The sequence below is a fragment of the Mustelus asterias genome, chromosome 7, assembly GCF_964213995.1.
Source record: "Mustelus asterias chromosome 7, sMusAst1.hap1.1, whole genome shotgun sequence".
Classification (NCBI taxonomy): domain Eukaryota; kingdom Metazoa; phylum Chordata; class Chondrichthyes; order Carcharhiniformes; family Triakidae; genus Mustelus; species Mustelus asterias.
The window spans coordinates 100,448,242-100,471,138 of record NC_135807.1 but is presented as its reverse complement, the minus strand read 5'-3'; the positions used below and the strand labels follow the sequence as shown (position 1 = coordinate 100,471,138).

Here is a 22,897-nt window from a genome sequence, read left to right as displayed (position 1 = left end):
CCTTGCTTAAACAGCAGTTTTTACCTTGGATTTGACAACAAGGTTCATTACCGCACAATGTATTGCTCCACAGATTGTTTTGCTTGCTTTTAGAGTTGCATTTAGGCTACATCAGCTATTAAAATATCCTTTGATAGTAGAAGTATTTTTAGGGAAAGATGGAACTGAAATCGTTGAAACAATACAAGTTGAAAAGCAATACTTGAACAGGAATATCTCTGAAAAGCAAGATTTATTTTAAGAATACAATCCTTTCTTAGCCAAGAGGGTACAAAGCCCAGTTTTGTCTCAGCCCTGAATGTTGCTGGCAAGGCTACGTTAATTGTCCATTCCAAGTTGCCCTGAAAGGACATAATGGTGCGAGGGCTTCTCCCTGAATAGCTACCGAACCTGAAATGGTGGTATGGTAGGGAAGTCCAAGTTTTTGAAAATGATGCAACGGTTATGTTTGTGTAAGTCAGGGTGATATATGACTTGGAAAGGAACACGAAGATTGTGGTCTTCCAATGACTTTGTTGCCTAGATCCTTTTATAGCACTTAACCACTGTCTTGGCTGAGATTATTTGACTCAGTGCAGTCTGGGCCCTTCCGTGTAGTTATTCTTTCCACCTTGTTATGCAGTATAGATTATTAATTTTGTTTTCAAATGAGCAGATGGCTATTCCCTTGTGATGCAACTATTTAATTAGTTGAGATAATTCCATTATATTCTATTTCTATTTGATGTCTACCCTTGTTAATTTTATTGTCTTTCAACTTTGATGTTGACTTTTTTAAGAGCTTTAGAACCAATATTGCATTTGAACTTTTGTTCATTAACACCTAAATTTTGAATCTTTCCCTTTCCTTGTTTGTTTCAGGCCCAAGTGCTAAGTCTACAGCTACCCCTGGTGGTTTGCAGCGTTCCAGAAGTGACATAGATGTGAATGCTGCAGCATCTGCAAAATCACGGCATACCACGGGGCACACAGCAGCAAGCCGTTTAACTGCATCTAACATCCCTTCAGGAGCCTGTGCTTCACTTGGTAAGATTGATTAACACAATAGGTCCTTCTTATCCCCTCCATCTCTACTCCTCATAATTTAATGCACCACAACTATATCTTCTGTCAGGCTTTTCTTTTCTAATTAAAATAACCCCTGGCAACGTCTTAAGAAATCTTGTTCTGTACAATATGATCACACCCTCCCTGTAGTGCAGTGACCAGAATTGAACATAGTATTGTAGCTGTTGCCCAGCTAATATTTTATACAATTTTGGCATAAGCTCCCTGTTCTTCTATGCTGTGGCAAATAAAGAAAAGTATCCTGTGTACTTTCTTGGCACCTTAACACCCCTCAGGGCAAAGGGCTATGGTACCTGTGTTCCTCCAAACTTCTCAGCACATTAATATTTATTTTGTATTCCCTTGCCTTATCTGTGCTCTCACTTCTCTGGATTGAATTCCATTTTGCACTTTTCTATCTACCTAACTGGTCCATTGATATCCCCCTGCAATCTCTCTCACTGTCAGCCACACAGCCAATTTTCGTATCATTTTCAGACTTAAAGCAGGAAAGAACATGGTGCTGAACTTTGCAGAACCTCACTGGATGCAGACTTCCAATAACAAAAACACCCAAAGATTATAATCAAGGCAAAAACAGAAAAAACTGGAAAAACTCCGATCTAGCAGCATCAGTGGAGAGAGAAAATAGAGTGAACGCTTTTTAGTCCATATGACTCTTCAGAGCTACTTCAAAGACTATAATCCTTTGTTTCCTGTGACTGAGCCAATTTTGGAGCCAACTTGCCACTTTTCCTTGGACCCTATGAGCTTTTACTTTTCTAACCTGCCTGCCATTTGGGACCTTTCTGAATGTCTTGCTAAAGTCCATGTAGACGACACCAAACACGCTATCCTCATTGACCCTCCTTGTTGCTACTTCAAAAAAGTCAACCATGTCATATTTGAATCATCGATAGTCACAGGTAGGTGCCTGAAGATTAGAGAGTGGCAAATATTGTGCCTTTGTTTAAGAAGGGCTGCAGGGAAAAGCCTGGGAGCTACAGGCTGGTGAGCCTCACATCTGTAGTGGATAAGTTGTTAGAAGGTGTTGTGAGAGACAGGATCTACAGGCATTTAGAGTTGCAAGGACTGATTAGGGACAGTCAGCATGGCTTTGTGAATGGAAAATCATGTCTCACAAATTTGATTGAGTTTTTTGAAGCGGTAACAGAGAGGGTAGGTGAGGGCAATGCAGTTGTTGTTGTCTACATGGGCTTTAGCAAGGCCTTTGACAAGGCACCATGTGGTAGGCTGTTGCATAAGATTAAATCTCTCAGGATCCAGGGTGAGGTAGCCAAATGGATACAAAATTGGGTTGATACAGAATCCAGAGGGTAGTTGTAGAGGGTTGGTTTTCAAACTGGAGGCCTGTGACCAGCGGTGTGCCTCAGGGATCAGTGCTGGGTCCACTGTTATTTGTCATTTATATTACTGATTTGGATGAAAATTTAGTAGGCATGGTTAGTAAGTTTGAAGATGACACCAAGATTGATGGCATAGTGGACACTGAAGAAGGTTATCTAGGATTGCAACAGGGTCTTGATCAATTGGGCCAGTGGGCTGACGAATGGCAGATGGAGTTTAATTTAGATAAATGCGAGGTGATGCATTTTGGTAGATCGAACCGGGGCAGGACTTACTCAGTTAAGAGTAGGGCATTGGGGAGAGATCTCGGGGTACAGGTTCAAAGTTCCTTGAAAGTGGAGTCACAGGTAAATAGAATAGTGAAGAAGGCATTCGGCATGCTTGGTTTCATTGGTCAGAACATTGAATACAGGAGTTGGGATGTCTTGTTGAAGTTGTTCAAGACATTGGTAATAGTTTGGAATACTGTGTACGGTTCTGGTCACCCTAATATAGAAAGGACATTATTAAACTAGAAATAGTGCAGAAAAGATTTATTAGGATGCCACTGGAACTTGATGGCTTGAGCTATAAGTAGAGGCTGGATAGACTTGGACCTTTTTTTCTGGAGCGTAAGAGGCTGACGGGTGATTTTATAGAGATCTATAAAATAATGAGGGGCATAGATCAGCTAGATAGTCAACATCTTTTCCCAAAGGTAGGGGAGTCTAAAACTAGAGGGCATAGGTTTAAGGTGAGAGGGGAGAGATACAAAAGGGTCCAGAGGGACAATTGTTTACACAGAGGGTGGTGAGTGTCTGGAACAAGCTGCCAGAGGTAGTAGTAGAGGCGGGTACAATTTTGTCTTTCAAAAAGCATTTAGACAGTTACGTGGGCAAGATGGTACAGGAGGATATGGGCCAAACGTGGGCAATTGGGACTAGCTTAGGGGTTAAAAAAAGAGGTGGCATGGACAAGTTGGGCTGAAGGGCCTCTTTCCATGCTGTAAACCTCTATGATTCTATGACTCTGTCAGTCAGACACAACCTTCCCTTAAAAAATGCATGCTAAATGTCCTTGATTAATCTGGACCTCTAAATGATAATGTTAGCTGTTCTCCAGTCTTCCAGCACAATGGAAGCTAGAGTGGATTGAAAAATGGTGGTCAGAGCCACTGCTATTTCTTGTTGCTTTTTCACAGTCTGCGATACATTTCGTTTCAAAGCTGGTGAATTTACCACTTTCAATATTTCCTCCTCCTGTGTTTATTCCATCCAATATTTCACACACTTCCTCCTTAACTCCAGTGTCTGCTTCGTCCCAATCTTCTATGAAAACAAGCACACAATACTAATTTAAGAACCTTGCCCACATTTTGCAGCTCCAAACATTTAATCATTTTGTTCTTTAATTGGCTCTGTACTTTCCTTCATTGTCCTTTTGCAGTTTATGCACTTAACGAAACATCTTTGGCTTTCCTTTGATTCTATTTACCAATATTTTCCATGCCTTCGCTGTTTTTGTAACTTTTTAAATTTCACCTTGCTCTTTTTATATTCCTCCTCGCTTTTGGCAGCATAGTTCTCGGCATCTGTCATGAGCTTTATTTTTTTTTGGCTCATTCTACTCAGTCTGTTCTTTGACATCTCTGAGTGAGGTGCAGTGGAGGTTCTCGATTTGAAATTCACACTTTTTTCTGTGAGATTTCGTTTTGAACTCTCCTTGGCTCCTCCTTGAATGTCTCCCACTGTTCTAACACTGATTTACTTAAAGACAACTATTTTCAGTTAACTTTGAAATCACATCTCAGCTTGGTATAATTGGCCTTTCCCCAATTAAAAAATATACCCATAGTAAGGATGAAGCTCAGGTTCCTCTACTGAGTATAGTCACCCAAGGCACAAGAAGCATCATGGAACTCCTGCATAGCACATGATGCGCATTGCACGGGACTCCGATGCCATGCCATGCATCTACTTATTAGATGAATCATTGCCATGAAGCTGAAGAAGCTTGAAATTGTGTACTGTTACCTTTGACAAATATTGGATTTGTTTTTGCATTCTTCCACAAACAGTGGTATGAAAATAATCCACATGTTTAATTATGGCGAAGTGGTTAAAAAAATTACAATAGTATCTGGTATGTATTTTAGCTCATTGATTATTTATAATTTTCCTTTTAATTGTGACATAGAACTTCTAATGCAGTCTAATGTTATCACAGGATGTTTCGGGGTCTATTTTATTTATGAAAATTTGAAATGTGAACGTTGGCCAACGGCACCACAATGCTCTTTTTTTTCCTTTGAATTTCTTTTTTATATTCATGGGTTGTGGGCATTGCCAGCATTTATTGCCCATCCCTAATTGCCTTTGAGAAGGTGGTGGTGATTGATCCATGACAGTCATGTGTTATCGGAACATCCTCATTGCTGATAAGAACAGCACACCCAACCCTGCTGACTCTGCAAGGTCCTCTTCACATTTGGGAACTTGGCCAAAATTAGGACTAAAAGAGATAGCTGAGGAAATTGTGGAGACATTGGTGGTGATCTTTCAGGAATCACTGGAGGCAGGGAGGGTCCCAGAGGACTGGAAAGTAGCTAATGTAACACCGCTGTTTAAGAAGAGTGGGAGGCAGCAGATGGGAAATTATAGGCCAGTTAGCTTGATTGTAGAGTCCATTATTAAAGATGAGATCGTGAAGTACTTGGAAGTGCATGATAAAATAGGACTGAGTCAGCACGGCTTCGTCAAGGGGAGGTCATGTCTGACAAATCTGTTAGTTCTTTGAGGAGGTAACAAGGAAGTTAGTTAAAGGAGAATCAGTGCACATGATTGATTTAGATTTCCAGAAGGCCTTTGACAAGGTGCCGCATGGGAGACTGTTAAATAAGTTTAGAGCCCCTGGTGTTAAGCGTAAGATCCTGGCATGGATAGACGATTGTCTGACTGGCAGAGAGTGGGGATAAAGGGATCTTTTTCAGGATGACAGCTGGTGACTAGTGGTGTGCCTCAGGGGTCGGTGCTGGGACCACAACTTTTCACAATGTACGTCAACGATTTGGAAGAAGGAACTGAAGGCACTGTTGCTAAGTTTGCAGATGATACAAAGATATGTAGAGGGACAGATAGTATTGAGGAGGGAGGTGGGGCTGCAGAAGGACTTGGACAGGTTAGGAAAGTGGGCAAAGAAGTGGCAGATGGAATACAATGTGGAAAAGTGAGACGTTATGCACTTTGGAAGGAGGAATGCAGGCACAGACTATTTTCTAGATGGGGAATTGCTTAGGAAATCAGTAGTACAACGAGACTTGGGAGTCCTTGTTCAAGATTCTCAAGTACAGGTTCAGTCGGCAGTTAGGAAGGCAAGTGCAATGTCAGCATTCTTGTCAAGAGGGCTAGAATACAAGAGCAGGGATGTACTTGTGAGGCTGTATAAGACTCTGGTCAGATCCCATTTGGAGTATTGTGAGCAGTTTTGGGCCCCAAATCTAAGGAAGGATGTACTGGCCTTGGAAAGGGTCCAGAGGAGGTTCACAAGAATGATCCCTGGAATGAAGAGCATATCGTATGAGGAATGGTTGAAGACTCTTGAGTCTGTACTCGTTGGAGTTTAGAAGGCTGAGGGGGGATCTTATTGAAACTTACAGGACACTGCGATGCCTGGATAGAGTGGATGTGGAGAGGATATTTCCACTAGTAGGAAAAACTAGAACCAGAGGGCACAACCTCAGACTTAAGGGACGATCCTTTAAAACAGAGATGAGGAGGAATTTCTTCAGCCAGAGAGTGGTGAATCTGTGGAACTCTTTGCCGCAGAAGACCTGGTGGAGGCCAGGTCATTGAGTGTCTTTAAGACAGAGATAGATAGGTTCTTGATCAATAAGGGATCAGGGGTTATGGGGAAAAGGCAGGAGAGTGGGGATGAGAAAAATATCAGCCATGATTGAATGGTGGAGCAGACTCGATGGGCCGAGTGGCCTAATTCTGCTTCTATGTCTTATGGTCTTATGGAACAGCTGTCTCACAGATTAATCAAGCAACAGCTTGACATACCAAATTGTATCTTGCAGCCAATTCCCTCGGTTCCATCACCATTCTTGTCATGTCCCACTGGCAGGACAGACCCATCAGAGGTGGCGGTACAGTGGCAGTAGTTGGGGGGGAGTGGTCCACAACATGTGTAGAGTTATAGAGGTTTACAGCATGGAAACAGGCCCTTCGGCCCAATTTGTCAATGCCGCCCTTTTTTTTTAAACCCCTAAGCTAATCCCAATTGCCCGCATTTGGCCATATCCCTCTATACCCATCGTACCCATGTAATTATCTAAATACTTTTTAAAAGACAAAATTGTACCCGCCTCTACTACTACCTCTGGCAGCTTGTTCCAGACACTCACCACCCTCTGTGTGAAAAAATTGCCCCTCTGGACACTTTTGTATCTCTCCCCTCTCACTTTAAACCTATGCCCTCTAGTTTTAGACTCCCCGACCTTTGGGAAAAGATATTGACTATCTATCTGATCTATGCCCCTCATTATTTTATAGACCTCTATAAGATCACCTCTTAGCCTCCTACGCTCCAGAGAAAAAAGTCCCAGTCTATCCAACCTCTCTTTACAACTCAATCCTAGCATCCTAGTAAATCTTTTCTGCACTCTTTCTAGTTTTAATAATACCCTTTCTATAATAGGGTGACCAGAATTGCACTCAGTATTCCAAGCGTGGCCTTACCAATGTCTTGTATAATTTCAACAAGACATTCCAACTCCTGTATTCAATGTTCTGACCGATGAAGCCAAGCATGCCGAATGCCTTCTTCACCACTCTGTCCACCTGTGACTCCACTTTCAAGGAGATATGAACATGTACCCCCAGATCTTTGTTCTGTAACTCTCCCCAATGCCCTACCATTAACTGAGTAAGTCCTGCCCTGGTTCAATCTACCAAAATGCATCACCTCGCATTTGTCTAAATTAAACTCCATCTGCCATTCGTCAGCCCACTGGCCCAATTGATCAAGATCCCATTGCAATTGGAGATACCTTTCTTCACTGTCCACTATGCCACCAATCTTAGTGTCATCTGCAAACTTAGTAACCATGCCCCCTATATTCTCATCCAAATCATTAATATAAATGACAAATAACAGTGGACCCAGCACTGATCCCTGAGGCACACCGCTGGTCACAGGCCTCCAGTTTGAAAAACAAGTCTCTACAACCACCCTCTGGCTTCTGTCAAGAACAGCTTAAAGTCCAACAGGTTTATTTGGTAGCAAAAGCCACAAGCTTTCGGAGGCTCCGAAAGCTGGTGGCTTTTGCTACCAAATAAACCTGTTGGACTTTAACCTGGTGTTGTTAAACTTCTTACTGTGTTTACCCCAGTCCAACACCGGCATCTCCACATTCTGTCAAGAAGCCAATTTTGTATCCATTTAGAAACCTCACCCTGAATCCCGTGAGATTTAACCTTATGCAACAACCTACCTTGTGGTACCTTGTCAAAGGCCTTGCTAAAGTCCATGTAGACAACATCAACTGCACTGCCCTCATCTATCTTCTTGGTTACCCCTTCAAAAAACTCAATCAAATTTGTGAGACATGATTTCCCACTCAAAGCCATGCTGACTGTCCCGAATCAGTACTTGCATCTCTAAATGCCTGTAGATCTGTCTCTCAAAATACCTTCCAACAATTTACCCACCACAGATGTGAGGCTCACTGGCCTGTAGTTCCCAGGCTTTTCCCTGCAGCCCTTTTTAAACAAAGGCACAACATTTGCCACTCTCCAATCTTCAGGCACCTCACCCGTGGCTATCGATGATTCAAATATCTCGGCTAGGGAACCCACAATTTCCTCCCAACCTCCCACAATGTCCTGGGATACACTTCATCAGGTACCGGGGATTTATCTACCTTGATGCGCTTTAAGACTTCCAGCACCACCACCTCTGTAATATGTACACTCCTCAAGACATCACTATTTATTTCCCCATGTTCCCTAACATCCATGCTTTTCTCGACAGTAAATACTGATGAGAAATATTCATTTAGGATCTCACCCATCTCTTATGGATCTGCACATAGGTGACCTTTTTGATCCTCAAGAGGCCCTATTCTCTCCCTTGATACTCTTTTGCCCTTTATGTATTTGTAGAAGCTCTTTGGATTCTCCTTTGCCTTATCTGCCAAAACAATCTGGTGTCCCATTTTTGCCCTCCTGATTTCTCTCTTAACTCTACTCCTATACCCACTATACTCTTCAAGGGATTCACTTGATCCCAGCTGCCTATGCATGTCATGTGCCTCTTTCTTCTTCTTGACCAGGGCCTCTATATCCCAAGTCATGCAGGGTTCCCTACTTCTGCCAGCCTTGCCCTTCACTCTAAGAGGAATGTGTTTACCCTGAATCCTGGTTAACACACTTTTGAAAGCGTGCCACTTACCAGACGTCCCTTTGCCTTCCCACAGACTCACCCAATTAACTTTTGAAAGTTCCTGCCTGATACCATCAAAATTGACCTTGCCCCAATTTAGAATTTTAACTTTTGGGCCAGACCTATCATTCTCCATAGCTATCTTAAAACCAATAGAATTATGGTCACTGGTCCCAAAGTGATCCCTCACTAACACTTCTGTCACCTGCCCTTCCTTATTTCCCAAGAGGAGGTCAAGTTTTGCCCCCTCTCTAGTCGGCCAGCCACATACCGATTGAGAAATTCCTCCTGAATACACTCAACAAATTTCTCTCCATCCAACCCTTTAATACTATGGCTGTCTCAGTCAATGTTGGGAAAGTTAAAATCTCCGACTATTACCACCCTCTTATTCTTGGAGCTATCTGTAATCTCCTTATATATTTGCTCCTCAATTTCCCGCTGACTATTTGGGGGCCTATAGTACAGCCCTATCAAAGTGATTTCCCCCTTCTTATTTCTCAGCTCTACCCATATAGACTCAGTGGCCGAACCCTCGGATATATCCCCTCTCAGTACGGCCATGATGCTTTCCCTGATCAAAAGTGCAACTCCCCCTCCTCTCTTACCTCCTGTTCTATCTTTCCTATAGCATCTGTACCCTGGAACGTTGAGCTGCCAGTCCTGTCCTTCCCTTAGCCATGTTTCAGTAATTGCTATAATATCCCAGTCCCACGTACCCATCCATGCCCTGGGTTCATCTGCCTTGCCCGTCAGGCCTCTTGCACTGAAATAAATGCAGTTTAATCTGGACTTCCCTTGCTCTCTGCCCTGCTTTTGCCTGATCTGTCTGGTACGAGGATTACTGACACTGCCTTTACTACTTAATGTGCTCTCCTTAACTTCTGTGCTGTCCTCAAACTTCTCTTCTGTCTCCCTACTGCTTTGGGTCCCACCCCCCTGCCAAACTAGTTTAAACCCTCCCGAGTGGCTCGAGCAAATCTCCCCGCCAGAATGTTAGTCCCCCTCCAGTTCAGATGTAACCCATCCCTCTTGAACCCATCCCTCCCTTCCCCAGAAAAGATCCCAATGATCCAAAAATCTAAATCCCTGCCCCCTGCACCAGCTCTCAAGCCATGCATTCATCTGCCTAATCCTCCTATTCATACTCTCACTAGCACGTGGCAGCGGTAATAGTCCTGAAATTACTACCTTCGAGGTCCTGCACTTTAGCCTTCTGCCTAACTCTCTATATTCACACTTCAGGACCTCATCCCTTTTCCTACTTATGTCGTTGGTACCAATATGTACAACAACCTCTGGCTGCTCACCCTCCCCCTTAAGAGTGTCCTGCAATCACTCAGAGATGTCCTTGACCCTGGCACCAGGGAGGCAACACACCATCCTGGAGTCTCAATTGCGGCCACAGAAACACCTGTCTAACTAGCGAGTCCCCTATTACTACTGCGCGCTTGCCCTTTGCCCGACCCTGTCCCACAGCAGAACCAGCTGTGGTGTCACAGGCCTAGCTGCTGCTGGTATCTCCCCCTGACAGGCTATCCCCCTCAACAGTATCCAAAACGATATACCTGTTTGAAAGGGGAACAAACACGGGAGACCCCTGCACTACCTGCCTACTTCTCCTGGCGGTCACCCATCTACCTGTCTGAACCTGTGGTGTGACAACCTCCCTGTAACTAGTGTCTATCACACTCTCTGCCTCCTGTCTGCTCCGCAGTGCATCCACCTGCTGCTCCAACCGAACAATGCAATGTGTGAGGAGTTGCAACTGGACATACTTCCTGCAGACAAAGTTGTCAGGGAGACTAGATTGCTCCCTAATTGCCCACATCTGGGAGGAGGAGCATGCCACTGTCCTAGCTGCTATACTGCCCTGATGCAGGTAAAAGGATAAAAGAATCTCAACTCACCTGTCCTTTGCTTGTGGTCCTTCTGCCAACTTTTCTTTTGGTGAGAGGAGGTGGTAGGTGAGAGAACCAACTTGGGGCGGAAACCTACTTGACCTTGCCTGACTTGTCACAGATGCATTTGTGCATGACTGTATTGATAGGCACAACACCACAAAGTCCTTGTGGAGATTAAATCCCATATCTCCATTGAGATTATCCTCTCTCATGTTGTGTGGCAGTACTGTGAAAATGGAATAGATTTAAAATAGACTCAGCAACTCAAAACTGGACATTCATGAGATATTGTAGGGCAGCAGCAGCAAAATTGTATTCTACTTCAATCTGTAACATTATGGCCTAGCATATCCCACACTCTATCATTACCATCATGCCAGGATACCAACCCTGGATCAATGAGGAATGTCAGACAGGATACCGAGGAACAGGGATACTTAATGGAATGAAGCTACTAAACAGGACTATATGCATGCTAATAGGAGGAATCAGCATGCTATAGGCAGACCTAAGTGATCCCACATTTAATGGATTAGTTCAAAACGCTGCAGTCCTACCACATCCATTCATGAATGGTGGTGAACAATTAACCAGAGAAGGAGGGTCCACAAAATGATGACAGAGCACAGTACCTTGGGTTTTAAAACTTTCCCAATCCTCTGATTTACCACTCATCATTGCCACATTATATTTTTTCTTACAGTTTAATACTACTTCAATTTTCTTGGTTAACCATGGTTGATTTATCCCCTTCCTAGAATCCTTCTTCCTCACTGGGATATATTCTTGCTGTGAGTCATGAACTATTTTCATAAACATCTGCCAATGCTGATCCACCTGTCTTTCCTCCTAAACTCGTTTCCCAACCCACTCTAGCCAATTTTGCCCTCATTCCTGTATAATTACCCTTATTTATGTGAGCACAGTTCTCACACTCAAACTGAATGCTAAATCGTACCATGTTATGGTCATGGTTTCCTCAGGGATCTTTTATGCTGTGATTGTTATTAAATCTGTCTCATTACACATTACCAGATTGAAATTAGCACTTTCGCTGGTTAGATCCACAACAAATTGTTCTAGGAAACTCTTCCAAATACACTCTACAATTCCTTCTAATGGCTACGTCTGCCAATTTGCTTTTCCCAATCTATGTAAAGATTAAAGTCACCCATGATTAAAGTACTGCCTTTTTTACATCCCCTTATTATTTCAGTTATTCTCTGTTCTACAGTGCAGCTATTGTTAGAGGGCTATAAACTATTCTCACCAGTCTCTTCTTCGTCTTCCCCTCGTTATTTCTTAACTCCACCCATATGGATTCTACATCTTCCACTCCAAGATAATTTCTTGCTATTGTACTTATCCAATCTAGTACTAACATAACTACACTACTACTCTTTCCTTCCTCCCTCTCCTTACGAAAAAGTCACATATCCATGCATATTTATTTCCCGGTTTTGATCATCTTGCAACATTGTCTCTGTACAGGCTGCAAGATCATACCTGTTAACCTGCGTTTGTGCCGTTAATTGATTTATTTTGTGCTTAATACTATGTGTACTGAGTTAAAGAGCCATTATTTTTGTTTTTTCCCCCTTTTTAACCCTATTTGTTGCTGCTTTTTCATGTTTGTACACTCTGTCCCTTCCTGGGTACTCTGGGTATCACTACTTAAATTGCTGCCATATCCTTTTATTTTGTGAGCCTACATATACCCTCTCCAGAACCATCTCCCCCCTCTATTTAGTTTAAAGCCCTCTACTTTCTTAATTATGTGTTTTGCAAGGCCATTTGTCCCAGCACAGTTCAGATGCAGGCTATCCCAGTCGTATAGCCCCCATTTTCCCCAGTGCTGATGCCAGTGTCCCACGAACTGAAACCCACTTCTCCTACACCAGTCTTTGAGCCATGTATTCATCTCTCTAATTTTATGTACCCTATGCCAATTTGCATGTGGCTCAGGTAATGATCCAGAGATTATAACCTTGGAAGTTCTGTTGTTTAATTTTGTGCCTAGCTCCTGAAACACTCTATACAGAACTTCTTTCCTTGTTCTACCTATGTCATTGGTACCTACATGGATCACGACAACGAGATCATCCTCCCCCTTCTGCAAGTCTCTTTCCAGCCCGGAGCGGATCTCCTGAAATCTGGCACTGGGCAAGCAACAGCGCTGTCTAGACTCTGACTGCTTGCTACGAGGAACAGTGTCAATTCCCTTCACTATACTGTCCCATACTACCACTTCATTCTTCGGCGCTCCCCCACTTTAATGGTATCATGTACCACAGTGCAGCTGTCAGTCAGCTCATCCACCCTGCATCCTCCATTCTTATCCAAACAAGTAACTCCAAACCTATTGGACAACTGCAGTGGCTGACATTCCTGCACTCCTACTTGCTGGGTTCCCTTACCTGTCTTAACTGCAGTCACACCATCTTTCTCTGACCACTTTCCAAACCGCAAGACTCTGCCCTAAGGGGTGTGATCACCTCCTGAAACAAAGCTTCCAGGTAACTCTCTCCCTCCCTGATGTGTCGCAATGATTCCAGCTCAATGATTCTGAGCTGAAACTCCTCAAACCACAGACAATTATTGCAGATGTGCTTGCCCTGGATAACACCAGTATCCATGAGCTCCCACATCACCAGTCAAGTGGCGGAAGGTATTATTGACATTGCTGTCAGGAGTTGCTTATTCAGCAAGAACATATTCACTGATACACAGTTTGAGTTCTGGCAGGGTCAGTGCAGCCATTCTCAACATGGACAGAAGGGTTGAATTTCAGAGGTGAGGAACGAATGACTGCACTTGACGTCAAGCAACATTTGACTGAGTGTTGCATGATTGTGCTGCAGCAAGTATGAGGTCAGTGAGAATCGGGGAAAGTCCGCAGTGTTTAAAGTCAAATCTGGCGTAAAGGAAGATGCCTTTGTTTATTGAAGGACAATCATAGCTCCAAGACATCGCTGCAGAAATTCTTCAGCGTGGTATCTCGGGCCCATCTATCCTCAGCTGCTTCATCAATTACCTTTGCTCCAACATAAGGTCATAAGTGAGAATGTTCCCTGATGACTGGACAATGTTTCAGTACAATTAGCAGCTCTTCAAATATTGAAGCAGTCCATACCCATTTGCAGCAAATGTTGGACAACATCCAGACTTGGGCTGATAAATGGCAAGTAACATTCGTGCCATACAAGTGCCTGTCAATGACGATCTCCAACCAGAGAGAATCTAACCATTCCTTTAATCATTCAATACCAAATCCCTCATCATCAGCATCCTGGGGGGCGTTATCATTGACCAGAAACTTAACTGGGCCAGGAATATAAATATGGTGCAAGTGGAGTGTAATGACTTCATTCAGGCCATTGAGGTTTGTAAGTAAAGGAATTTTGGTGAAGAGACTTCTGCCTCCGAAGACTTAGTACAGTGGCGCCGAAGGAACCTGTTTGCGATCAGCCACTACACGTTGGGGATAAGCCATTGCCTGGCAAACATGGCTCTCTTCAGGTAATTGGATGCTTTTAACCCTGCCATGGAAGACTGGGCCCAATATGTAGAACGGATGAGGTGTTTCTTCAGAGCTAATGACATAGCCTCAGATGAAAAGCAACGGGGTTATTTTGCTGACCGCTTGTGGACCGGCAGCTTTCACTGTTATGAGGAGTTTAACCTTTTTGGAGACACCGGACACAAACCTTCCAGGAATTAATTGATGGACTGGAAAATTTTCAGACTGGAGACCAGTTACCAGCGGTGTACCACAGGGATCAGTGCTGGGGTCCTGTGCTATTGTCCTGTGCTATTTGTGATTTTTATTAATGACTTGGAGGAGGGGGCTGAAGGGTGGGTCAGTAAATTTGCTGATGACACCAAGATTGGTGGAGTAGTGGATGAGGTGGAGGGCTGTTGTAGGCTGCAAAGAGACATTGATAGGATGCAGAGCTGGGCCGAAAAATGGCAGATGGAGTTTAACCCTGATAAGTGCGAGGTGATTCATTTTGGTAGGACAAATTTGAATGTGGATTACAGGGTCATCGACAGGGTTCTGAGGAATGTGGAGGAATAGAGAGATCTTGGGGTTCATATCCACAGATCTCTGAAGGTTGCCACTCAAGTGGAAAAAGCCATGAAGAAGGCCTATAGTGTGTTAGCGTTTATTAACAGGGGGTTTGAGTTTAAGAGCCGTGGGGTTATGCTGCAACTGTACAGGACCTTGGTGAGACCACATTTGGAATATTGTGTGCAGTTCTGGTCACCTCACTACAAGAAGGATGTGGAAGCATTGGAGCGAGTGCAGAGGAGATTTACCAGGATGCTGCCTGGTTTGAAGGGTAGGCCTTATGAGGAAAGGTTGAGGGAGCTAGGGCTTTTCTCTTTAGAGCGGAGGAGGATGAGAGGCGGCTTAATAGAGGCTTATAAGATGATGAGGGGGATAGATGGAGTGGACGTTCAGAGACTATTTCCTCGGGTGGATGCAGCTGTTACTAGGGGGCATAACTATAAGGTTCACGGTGGGAGATATAGGAGGGATGTCCGAGGTAGGTTCTTTACTCAGAGAGTGGTTGGGTTGTGGAATGGACTGCCTGCTGTGATAGTGGAGTCGGACACTGTTGGAACTTTCAAGCGGTTATTGGCTAGGCACTTGGAGCACACCAGAATGATAGGGAGTGGGATAGCTTGATCTTGGTTTCAGACAAAGCTCGGCACAACATCGAGGGCCGAAGGGCCTGTACTGTGCTGTACTGTTCTATGTTCTATAAGTAAGAGTACCATGACCTAAGCCACCCCTGATCCTGTGAAGGTACAGGTTTTACTCAGCATTCTGAGAGACGGGGGAGTCGGTCACTAGTTTCCTGACAAAATTAAGGCAATTAGCAGATGTTTGTGAATTCAGATTGACATTAAGTGAGACTCTCCGAGACCGATTGGTGTGCGGAATCAACAATATGACCGTACAAAACGCCTGTTGGTGGAGGCCGAGCTAGACTGTAAACAAGTATTACAGATGGCTGTCCTTGGGGGGGGGGGGGGAGAAAAGCGGCAAGTGGAGCACAAGTTACAGAGTATTTCGATGGAGGTAGACATCCACACCAGTGCAACTGAGTTAAGGGACCTCCACTGTGGAGCAGGCACAGCCTCAGGAAGGCCGCCCTCAGGAAGGATTCCGATATAAGGGAACCCAGGTCTGCCCGCAGAGCCATTCCTAAAGAAGGCCAATTTGGGACCAGACAGGCAGCAGCCCCTGCAGAATCCCAACCAGCAAGATATTGCAACTGTTGCCAGTATCTGGAGTCGGAGAAGAAAAACAAAGTTCCAAAACTGACATTTCGGAAAAGGACAAATAGGCCAGGGTACAGGAAGCCCTGGAAGCTCCACCTACCTCCGACGAGGAACAACTACTTTGCCTAGCAATGACCAAATCCGAACCTATTAAATTATCCATAAGACTGAACGAGCGTCCAATAATAATGGAGTTCGACATAGACGCAGTTGTATCCGTGGTAGAAGAAAGTGTTCAATAAAATTTGGACTGGACTCCAATCCCTATTCCTAACCGAGACTTCGACAAGACTGAGGACTTATACAGGAGAACCACACAGTGTTGGGCATGACCCACGTGCCTGTTGGTTATGGAAAACAACTGATTAGGCTACCCTTAAAGGTAGTGGAAGGCTCAGAACCGAGCCTATTGGGACGGAATTGGCTGAAGGAGACTCAACTAGATGGTAAACATTTTTCAGTTGGAAAATGGTTGCTTGAGCGAAGTCCTGTTCAAATAGCCGGAGGTCTTTCGAGAAGGACTAGGAACAATTAAAGGAGCAAAAGCGACACTACATATTAATCTGGAGGCAGTCCCAAAATTTTGCAAGGCCCGGCCAGTACCATTCGCATTAAGGGAAAAGATGGACACGGAAATCAAAAGATTGGAGCACGAAGGCATAATAAAACTGGTTCAGTTTGTGGAATGGGTGGCACCTGTGGTGCTTATTCTACAGCCAGATGGCTCGTTGTGCCTTTATGGAGATTTGAAATAGACAATAAACTGGTATACTCAATTTGATAAATATCCAATTCCTTGGATTGAGGATCGATATGCAAAGTCTCTAAACTAGACATGAGTCATGCATGAAGCTGGACAAAGATCCACAAAGATTTTCCACAATGAACACACTGAAGGGCCTTTATCAGTATAGAAGATTACCCGTTGGTTAATACTAGACGCCCATTCAAAATGGTTGGATGTCTACAAAGTGAACTCAGCAAACACAATGACAACCATCGAGAAGCTGCGTGTCTTGTTCTCGACACACGGAATCCCAGAGGTGCTAGTCTCGGGACAAATGATCGGCTTTCACCAGCCAAGAATTCACCAGCTTTATAAAATCAACAGGATTCAACACATCAGAACGTTACCGTATCATCTGGCGTCAAATGGGCTCGCGGAGAGAGCTGTCCAGACTGTAAAAGCCGGGCTAAAGAAGCAGCCAGTGGCGTCAATAGACACCAAACTTACCCCGCTGGTTGTTTGATTCCCGGACAACTCCACGCGCCACTACGGGAATAGCACCGGCAGAACTACCCATGGGCAGACGACCCCGCACCATGCTAAGCCTGCTACTCCTGAACTTTGGGGGGTGGGTGGGGTGAGGGGGCGGGGGGGTGCAGAGAAGTGGAAAAGCAGGCAAAGAGGCCCATTGCAAGGGCCACGACAACAATCGCCGAGAGAGGCATTTCGATGCAGGCGATAAAGTCTGGGTGAGGAACTTCACAAATGGTCCCGCATGGATAGCGGGAATGGTTGAGTCCAGGAAGGGACCGGTATCCTACCGGGTACACGTGGGAGAGGCCGTCTTAAGGAAGCACCTAGACCAGGTGCGGGCCTCAAGTTTGTTGCCCATCCCAGAGCAGATTCCGACCAGCGGGCCAAGGACCGAGGAGAGTCTTCCCTGATGGACCAGTCCCACTCTCCGCCACATTGGAGAGAACCTCTGAGTCTGAAATGGACACAGTGGACGAAGCCGCGGTTGTCTCCCTACCACTGGAGGATGAGGGCGAACTGGCCCCTGGCATTCACGACGGAAGAGGCGGGCGCCTAGCAGATACACCCTTCCCTCGTCGAATGCTGAATTAGAGGATCTGGACCTGGCACGAGATCTGAGAAAGAGACCTGTGAAGCACCCGGACCACGGGGATTCCCCGGACTTTGGGTGGGAGGAGTGGAATGACTTCAATCAGGCCATTGAGGTTGGCCTATTGCAATACGAACTCCCTGATTAAGGAGTCAATTGATGGACCAATCAGGGAGTCTTTTCCTTGTATTTATACAGGAGTGTCTGTTCCTCTGGGACTCGTGAAGGTAGACTGCTGACTGATCGCACTCTGTGTACTGCTGTTAGAGTTGTAAATAAAGGGATTTTGGTGAAGGGACTACTGCCTTGAAGACTCATTACAACGAGCTGGTCAAGGGCTAGGAATTCTGTGGAAAGAACTCACCTTCTGACTCTACAGAGCCTGTTCAACACTTACAAGGCCCAAGTGAAGATTGTGATGGAATATCCTCCACCAGGCTGGATGAGTGCTATTCCAAAAACATTTGAGAAGCCCGACACTATCCAAGACAAAATAGCCAGCTTAATACCCCAACCATAAAAGCATGCAAAATAGGAGCAGAGTAGGCCATTTGGCCTTCAGAGCCTCATCTGCCATTCATTCAGATCAGAGTTGATCCAATTGTGGCCTTAACTCCACTTTTCTGCCTGCCCCATTAACTCCCTTCTGATCAAAGATCTATCCGACTTGACCTTGATATTCAATGACTCTGCCTCATCAACTATCGGTGAATTCCAAACATTAACAGCCCCTTCGAAAGGATTTCTCCTCTTCTGTTAAATGGGAGATCCATTTTTTTGGAACTGCCCCCTTGCTCTAGATTTCCCCATGAGGAGAAACGTCTACTCTGTTAAACCCTTGCAATCTTAAATGTTTCAGTACCATCACCTCTCATTGGACCTCAAAGTCCAATGAGTTTAGGCCCAACTTGCTCAACCTTTCCTTCTGAGCTTCTATCACCTTAAATATTCTCTCCCTCCACCAGCAGCGCATGGTGGCAGCATACCATATACAAGCTGCACTGTAGCAATTTGTCAAGGCTTCTTCGATGGCACCTTCAGTAGTCTCTTCCAAATCCCTAAGCTCACCACTTAAAAGGACATAGGCAACACACACAGGAATACCACCACCATCCTGATTTGGAGCTTTGTCACTGCTCCTTCATTGGGGGGGGGGGGGGTCTCCCTTCCCACCCACCTCACGAAGTCTGATTTCCACCGCTCCCCCCCCCATAAAAAGCAAGGTCTGATTCTCTCGAATATTGTAACAGTTGTAACAACACCAGGTTAAAGTCCAACAGGTTTCTTTGGCAGCAAATACCATTAGCTTTCGGAGCGCTGCTCTGTGCGTTGTGCTTGGGTGATGTTCGGGGCTGTCTTGTGAGTGCGGCTGATGAATTTGGTGTTGACACACCTCCTGATGGCTTGGGTATACATGTCAAGTCGAGGGCAGCGGCCTTCCGGAGGGGTCCAAATCGACTCTTTCCTCTTCGGATACATTGCAGATCTCTCTGTTGGCTGTTCCGGTTCATTGGCTGTCTCATTGTGTTCGCTGTTGGCCTCTTGGGGTTTGTGGAAGAACTCCCGTAGGTGGAAGGACGAAGGAGCAACGCTCCGAAAGCTAGTGGCGTTTGCTACCAGATAAACCTGTTGGACTTTAACCTGGTGTTGTTAAAACTGTTACTGTGTTTACCCCAGTCCAACGCCAGCATCTCCACATCATCTCTAGAATATTACCAGTGCTCCAAATCTTAAATTATGAGACAAAATTATATAGATTAGCTTTATATTCCCTGGAATTTAGAATGGGAAGAGTTGAATTTATTGATGACTTTAGGATTTTGCAAATAGCTGAGAGGGAAGCGAGAGATGAACTTTGCTTACTCCTGGGAAAATCTAGAGAAAGATCTTAATGTTAAAATTATAGCTGGTCCATTCAGGACAGAAATTTGGAAACACATTTCTTTCACGCAACAGGTGGTGGAAGCAGGGAACACTGTCCCACAAAAATCATTAAATGCCAACTCAATTAATATATCTGAGACCAATAGGTTTGTGCCAGACAAAGTTATACAAGGATATGGAACCAAAACAAGTGGAGTGAGTTAAACTGTAGGTCAGCTGATCTCATTAAATGGTGTAACAGGCCTGAGGGACTCAATGGCCTCGATATGTTCCTATGCACAAATGTTTTTTAAAATTCTTATTTTTTGCTTGTTTCATATTTTCCCCCCTTTCCTACCCAAGAGTTATGCATCATAAAATGCCAGCCAAAAAAGTGTACCTTATCATGCTGCAGCCTCCAATGCTACCTGCTAGGTATGAAAGAACAGCTTAGGTTGCTCTGCCCAAAACTTTTCCCCCTTTGCTTTCTATGATGCAACAGCACCTCAACCTTTTGGTACAACTGAGACCGTTGATATGATACATGGAAAATCACAGATCGCATCACTCTTTGATATAGGGTTTTGGGATTTCAGTGCATGATGACACGTTGCCTTTTTTATTCTTGTTCAAACTTTTGCCAAGAGGGTGAAAATGTTAATTTATGGCACAAAAACAATGGGATATAATTTAAAATATTCAAGACAAGAAGAGCACTATACATTTTCTGAGAGGTGCTACGTTAATTCTGAGAAATATATAAATATGAATGTGGAAGTGTGCTGTAATGGACTTGAGTTATCATTGTCAGATTTAGCATCAGTACTGATCAGCAGGTAAATCTTGAAGTTAATCATTAAAATCCACTGTTGTCATCCATTTAAGTCAAATGGATGACTGGTGAGCTGCAGAGGTATTAGTACAGCTGATGGACTGTTGCACCTTAATGTTAGAACATAGAACATAGAAAAACTACAGCACAAACATGCCCTTCGGCCCACAAGTTGTGCCGAACACATCCCTACCTTCTAGACCTACCTATAACCCTCCATCCTATTACGCTCCATGTACTCATCCAGGAGTCTCTTAAAAGACCCTATTGAGTTCGCCTCCACCACCACTGACGGCAGCCGATTTCACTCGCCCACCACCCTCTGTGTGAAAAACTTACCCCTAACATCTCCCCTGTACCTACCCCCCAGCACCCTAAACCAGTGTACTCTCGTAACAGACATTTCTATCCTGGGAAAAAGCCTCTGAGAGTCCACCCGATCTATGTCTCTCAACATCTTATATACCTCTATGAGGTCTCCTCTCATCCTTCATCTCTCCAAGGAGAAATGACCGAGCTTCCTCAGCCTATCCTCATAAGGCATGCCACTCAATCCAGGCAACATCCTTGTAAATCTCCTCTGCACCCTTTCAATCTTTTCCACATCCTTCCCATAGTGAGGCGACCAGAACTGAGCACAGTACTCCGAGTGGGGTCTGACGAGGGTCTTGTATAGCTGCATCATTATCCCCAGACTCCTAAACTCAATCCCTCGATTGATAAAGGCCAGCACACCATATGCCTTCTTAACCACCTCCTCCAGCTGCAGGGCCGATTTCAGAGTCCTATGGACCCGGACCCCAAGGTCCTTCTGATCCTCTACAGTACTAAGAGTCTTTTCCTTTATATTGTACTCCTTCATCCCATTTGACCTACCAAAATGGACCACGACGCATTTATCTGGGTTGAAGTCCATCTGCCACTTGTCCGCCCAGTCTTGCATCCTATCTATGTCCCTCTGTAACTTCTGACATCCCTCCAGACTATCCACAACCCCACCAACCTTCGTGTCGTCGGCAAAGTTACCAACCCATCCCTCCGCTTCCTCATCCAGGTCATTTATGAAACTGACATACAGCAAGGGTCCCAGAACAGATCCCTATGGCACACCACTGGTGACCGACCTCCATTTAGAAAAAGACCCATCTATACCCACTCTGCCTCCTTTGGGCAAGCCAGTTCTGGATCCACCGGGCAGCAGCCCCTTGGATCCCATGCCCTCTCACTTTTTCTAGAAGCCTTGCATGGGGGACCTTATCGAACGCCTTGCTAAAATCCATATAAACCACATCTACCGCCTTCCCTTCGTCAATGTGTTTAGTCACATTTTCGAAGAACTCCACCAGGCTCGTAAGGCACGATCTGCCCTTGACAAAGCCATGCTGAGTATTCTTGAGCATACTAAACCTCTCTAACTGCTCATATATCCTGTCCCTCAGGATCTTCTCCATCAGTTTACCAACCACTGAGGTTAGACTCACCGGTCGGTAATTACCTGGGCTATCCCTATTCCCCTTCTTGAAAATAGGAACCACATCCGCAATCCTCCGGCACCTCTCCCGTCTCCATCGACGACGCAAAGATCATCGCCAGAGGCTCTGCAATCTCTTCCCTCGCCTCCCACAGTAACCTGAGGTGCATCCCATCCGGACCCGGTGACTTATCTATCTTGATGCCATTCAAAGATTCCAGCACAACCTCTTTCTTAAAGTCCACATACTCAATCCTTTCAGTCCACCGCACGCCCGCAGTACATCCACCCAGGTCCTTCTCCTCTGTGAAAACCGAGGCAAAATACTCATTGAGCACCTCTGCCATTTCTACTGGTTCCGTACAGACTTTCCCGCCTTCAGCTTTTATAGGCCCTATTCCGTCACGTCTCATCTTTTACTCTTCACATATTTATAGAACACCTTAGGGTTCTCCTTAATCCTACCTGCCAGGGCCTTCGTGTGACCCCTTCTGGCTCTCCTAATTTCCTTCTTTAGTCCCTTCCTACAAGCCGTATACTCTTCTAAATCCCTATCTTCGCCAAGCTCTCTGAGCCTTTTGTACGCTTTCCTTTTCTTCCCGACTAGGTCCCGCACAGCATTCGTGCACCATGGTTCCTTTAACCGACCAACACCCCCCTGTCTGCTCGGAACGTTGTCCTGTAGAACTCTAGACAGACATTCCTTGAAAAACTGCCACCTCTCTTCAGTACATTTTCCCGAGAATACCTCCTTCCAATTTACTCCTCTAATTTGCTGTCTAATATCTTCATATTTCCCCTTACTCCATATAAACACTTTCCTAGCTTGCCTGATCCTCTCTTTTTC

The 22,897-nt window shown here is 44.8% G+C and overlaps 1 protein-coding gene across 9 annotated transcripts in view; it reads left to right on the top strand.

Annotated features, from left to right (window-relative positions):
- Window positions 1-22,897, top strand: part of clasp2 (cytoplasmic linker associated protein 2) — a 463,341-nt gene that overhangs the window by 227,664 nt on the left and 212,780 nt on the right. For all 9 annotated transcript variants that reach the window (XM_078216563.1, XM_078216560.1, XM_078216559.1 and 6 more), the window contains exon 18: window positions 862-1,026. In XM_078216563.1, the coding sequence (XP_078072689.1) occupies window positions 862-1,026 (165 nt within the window). The remainder of the gene's footprint in view (window positions 1-861; window positions 1,027-22,897) is intronic.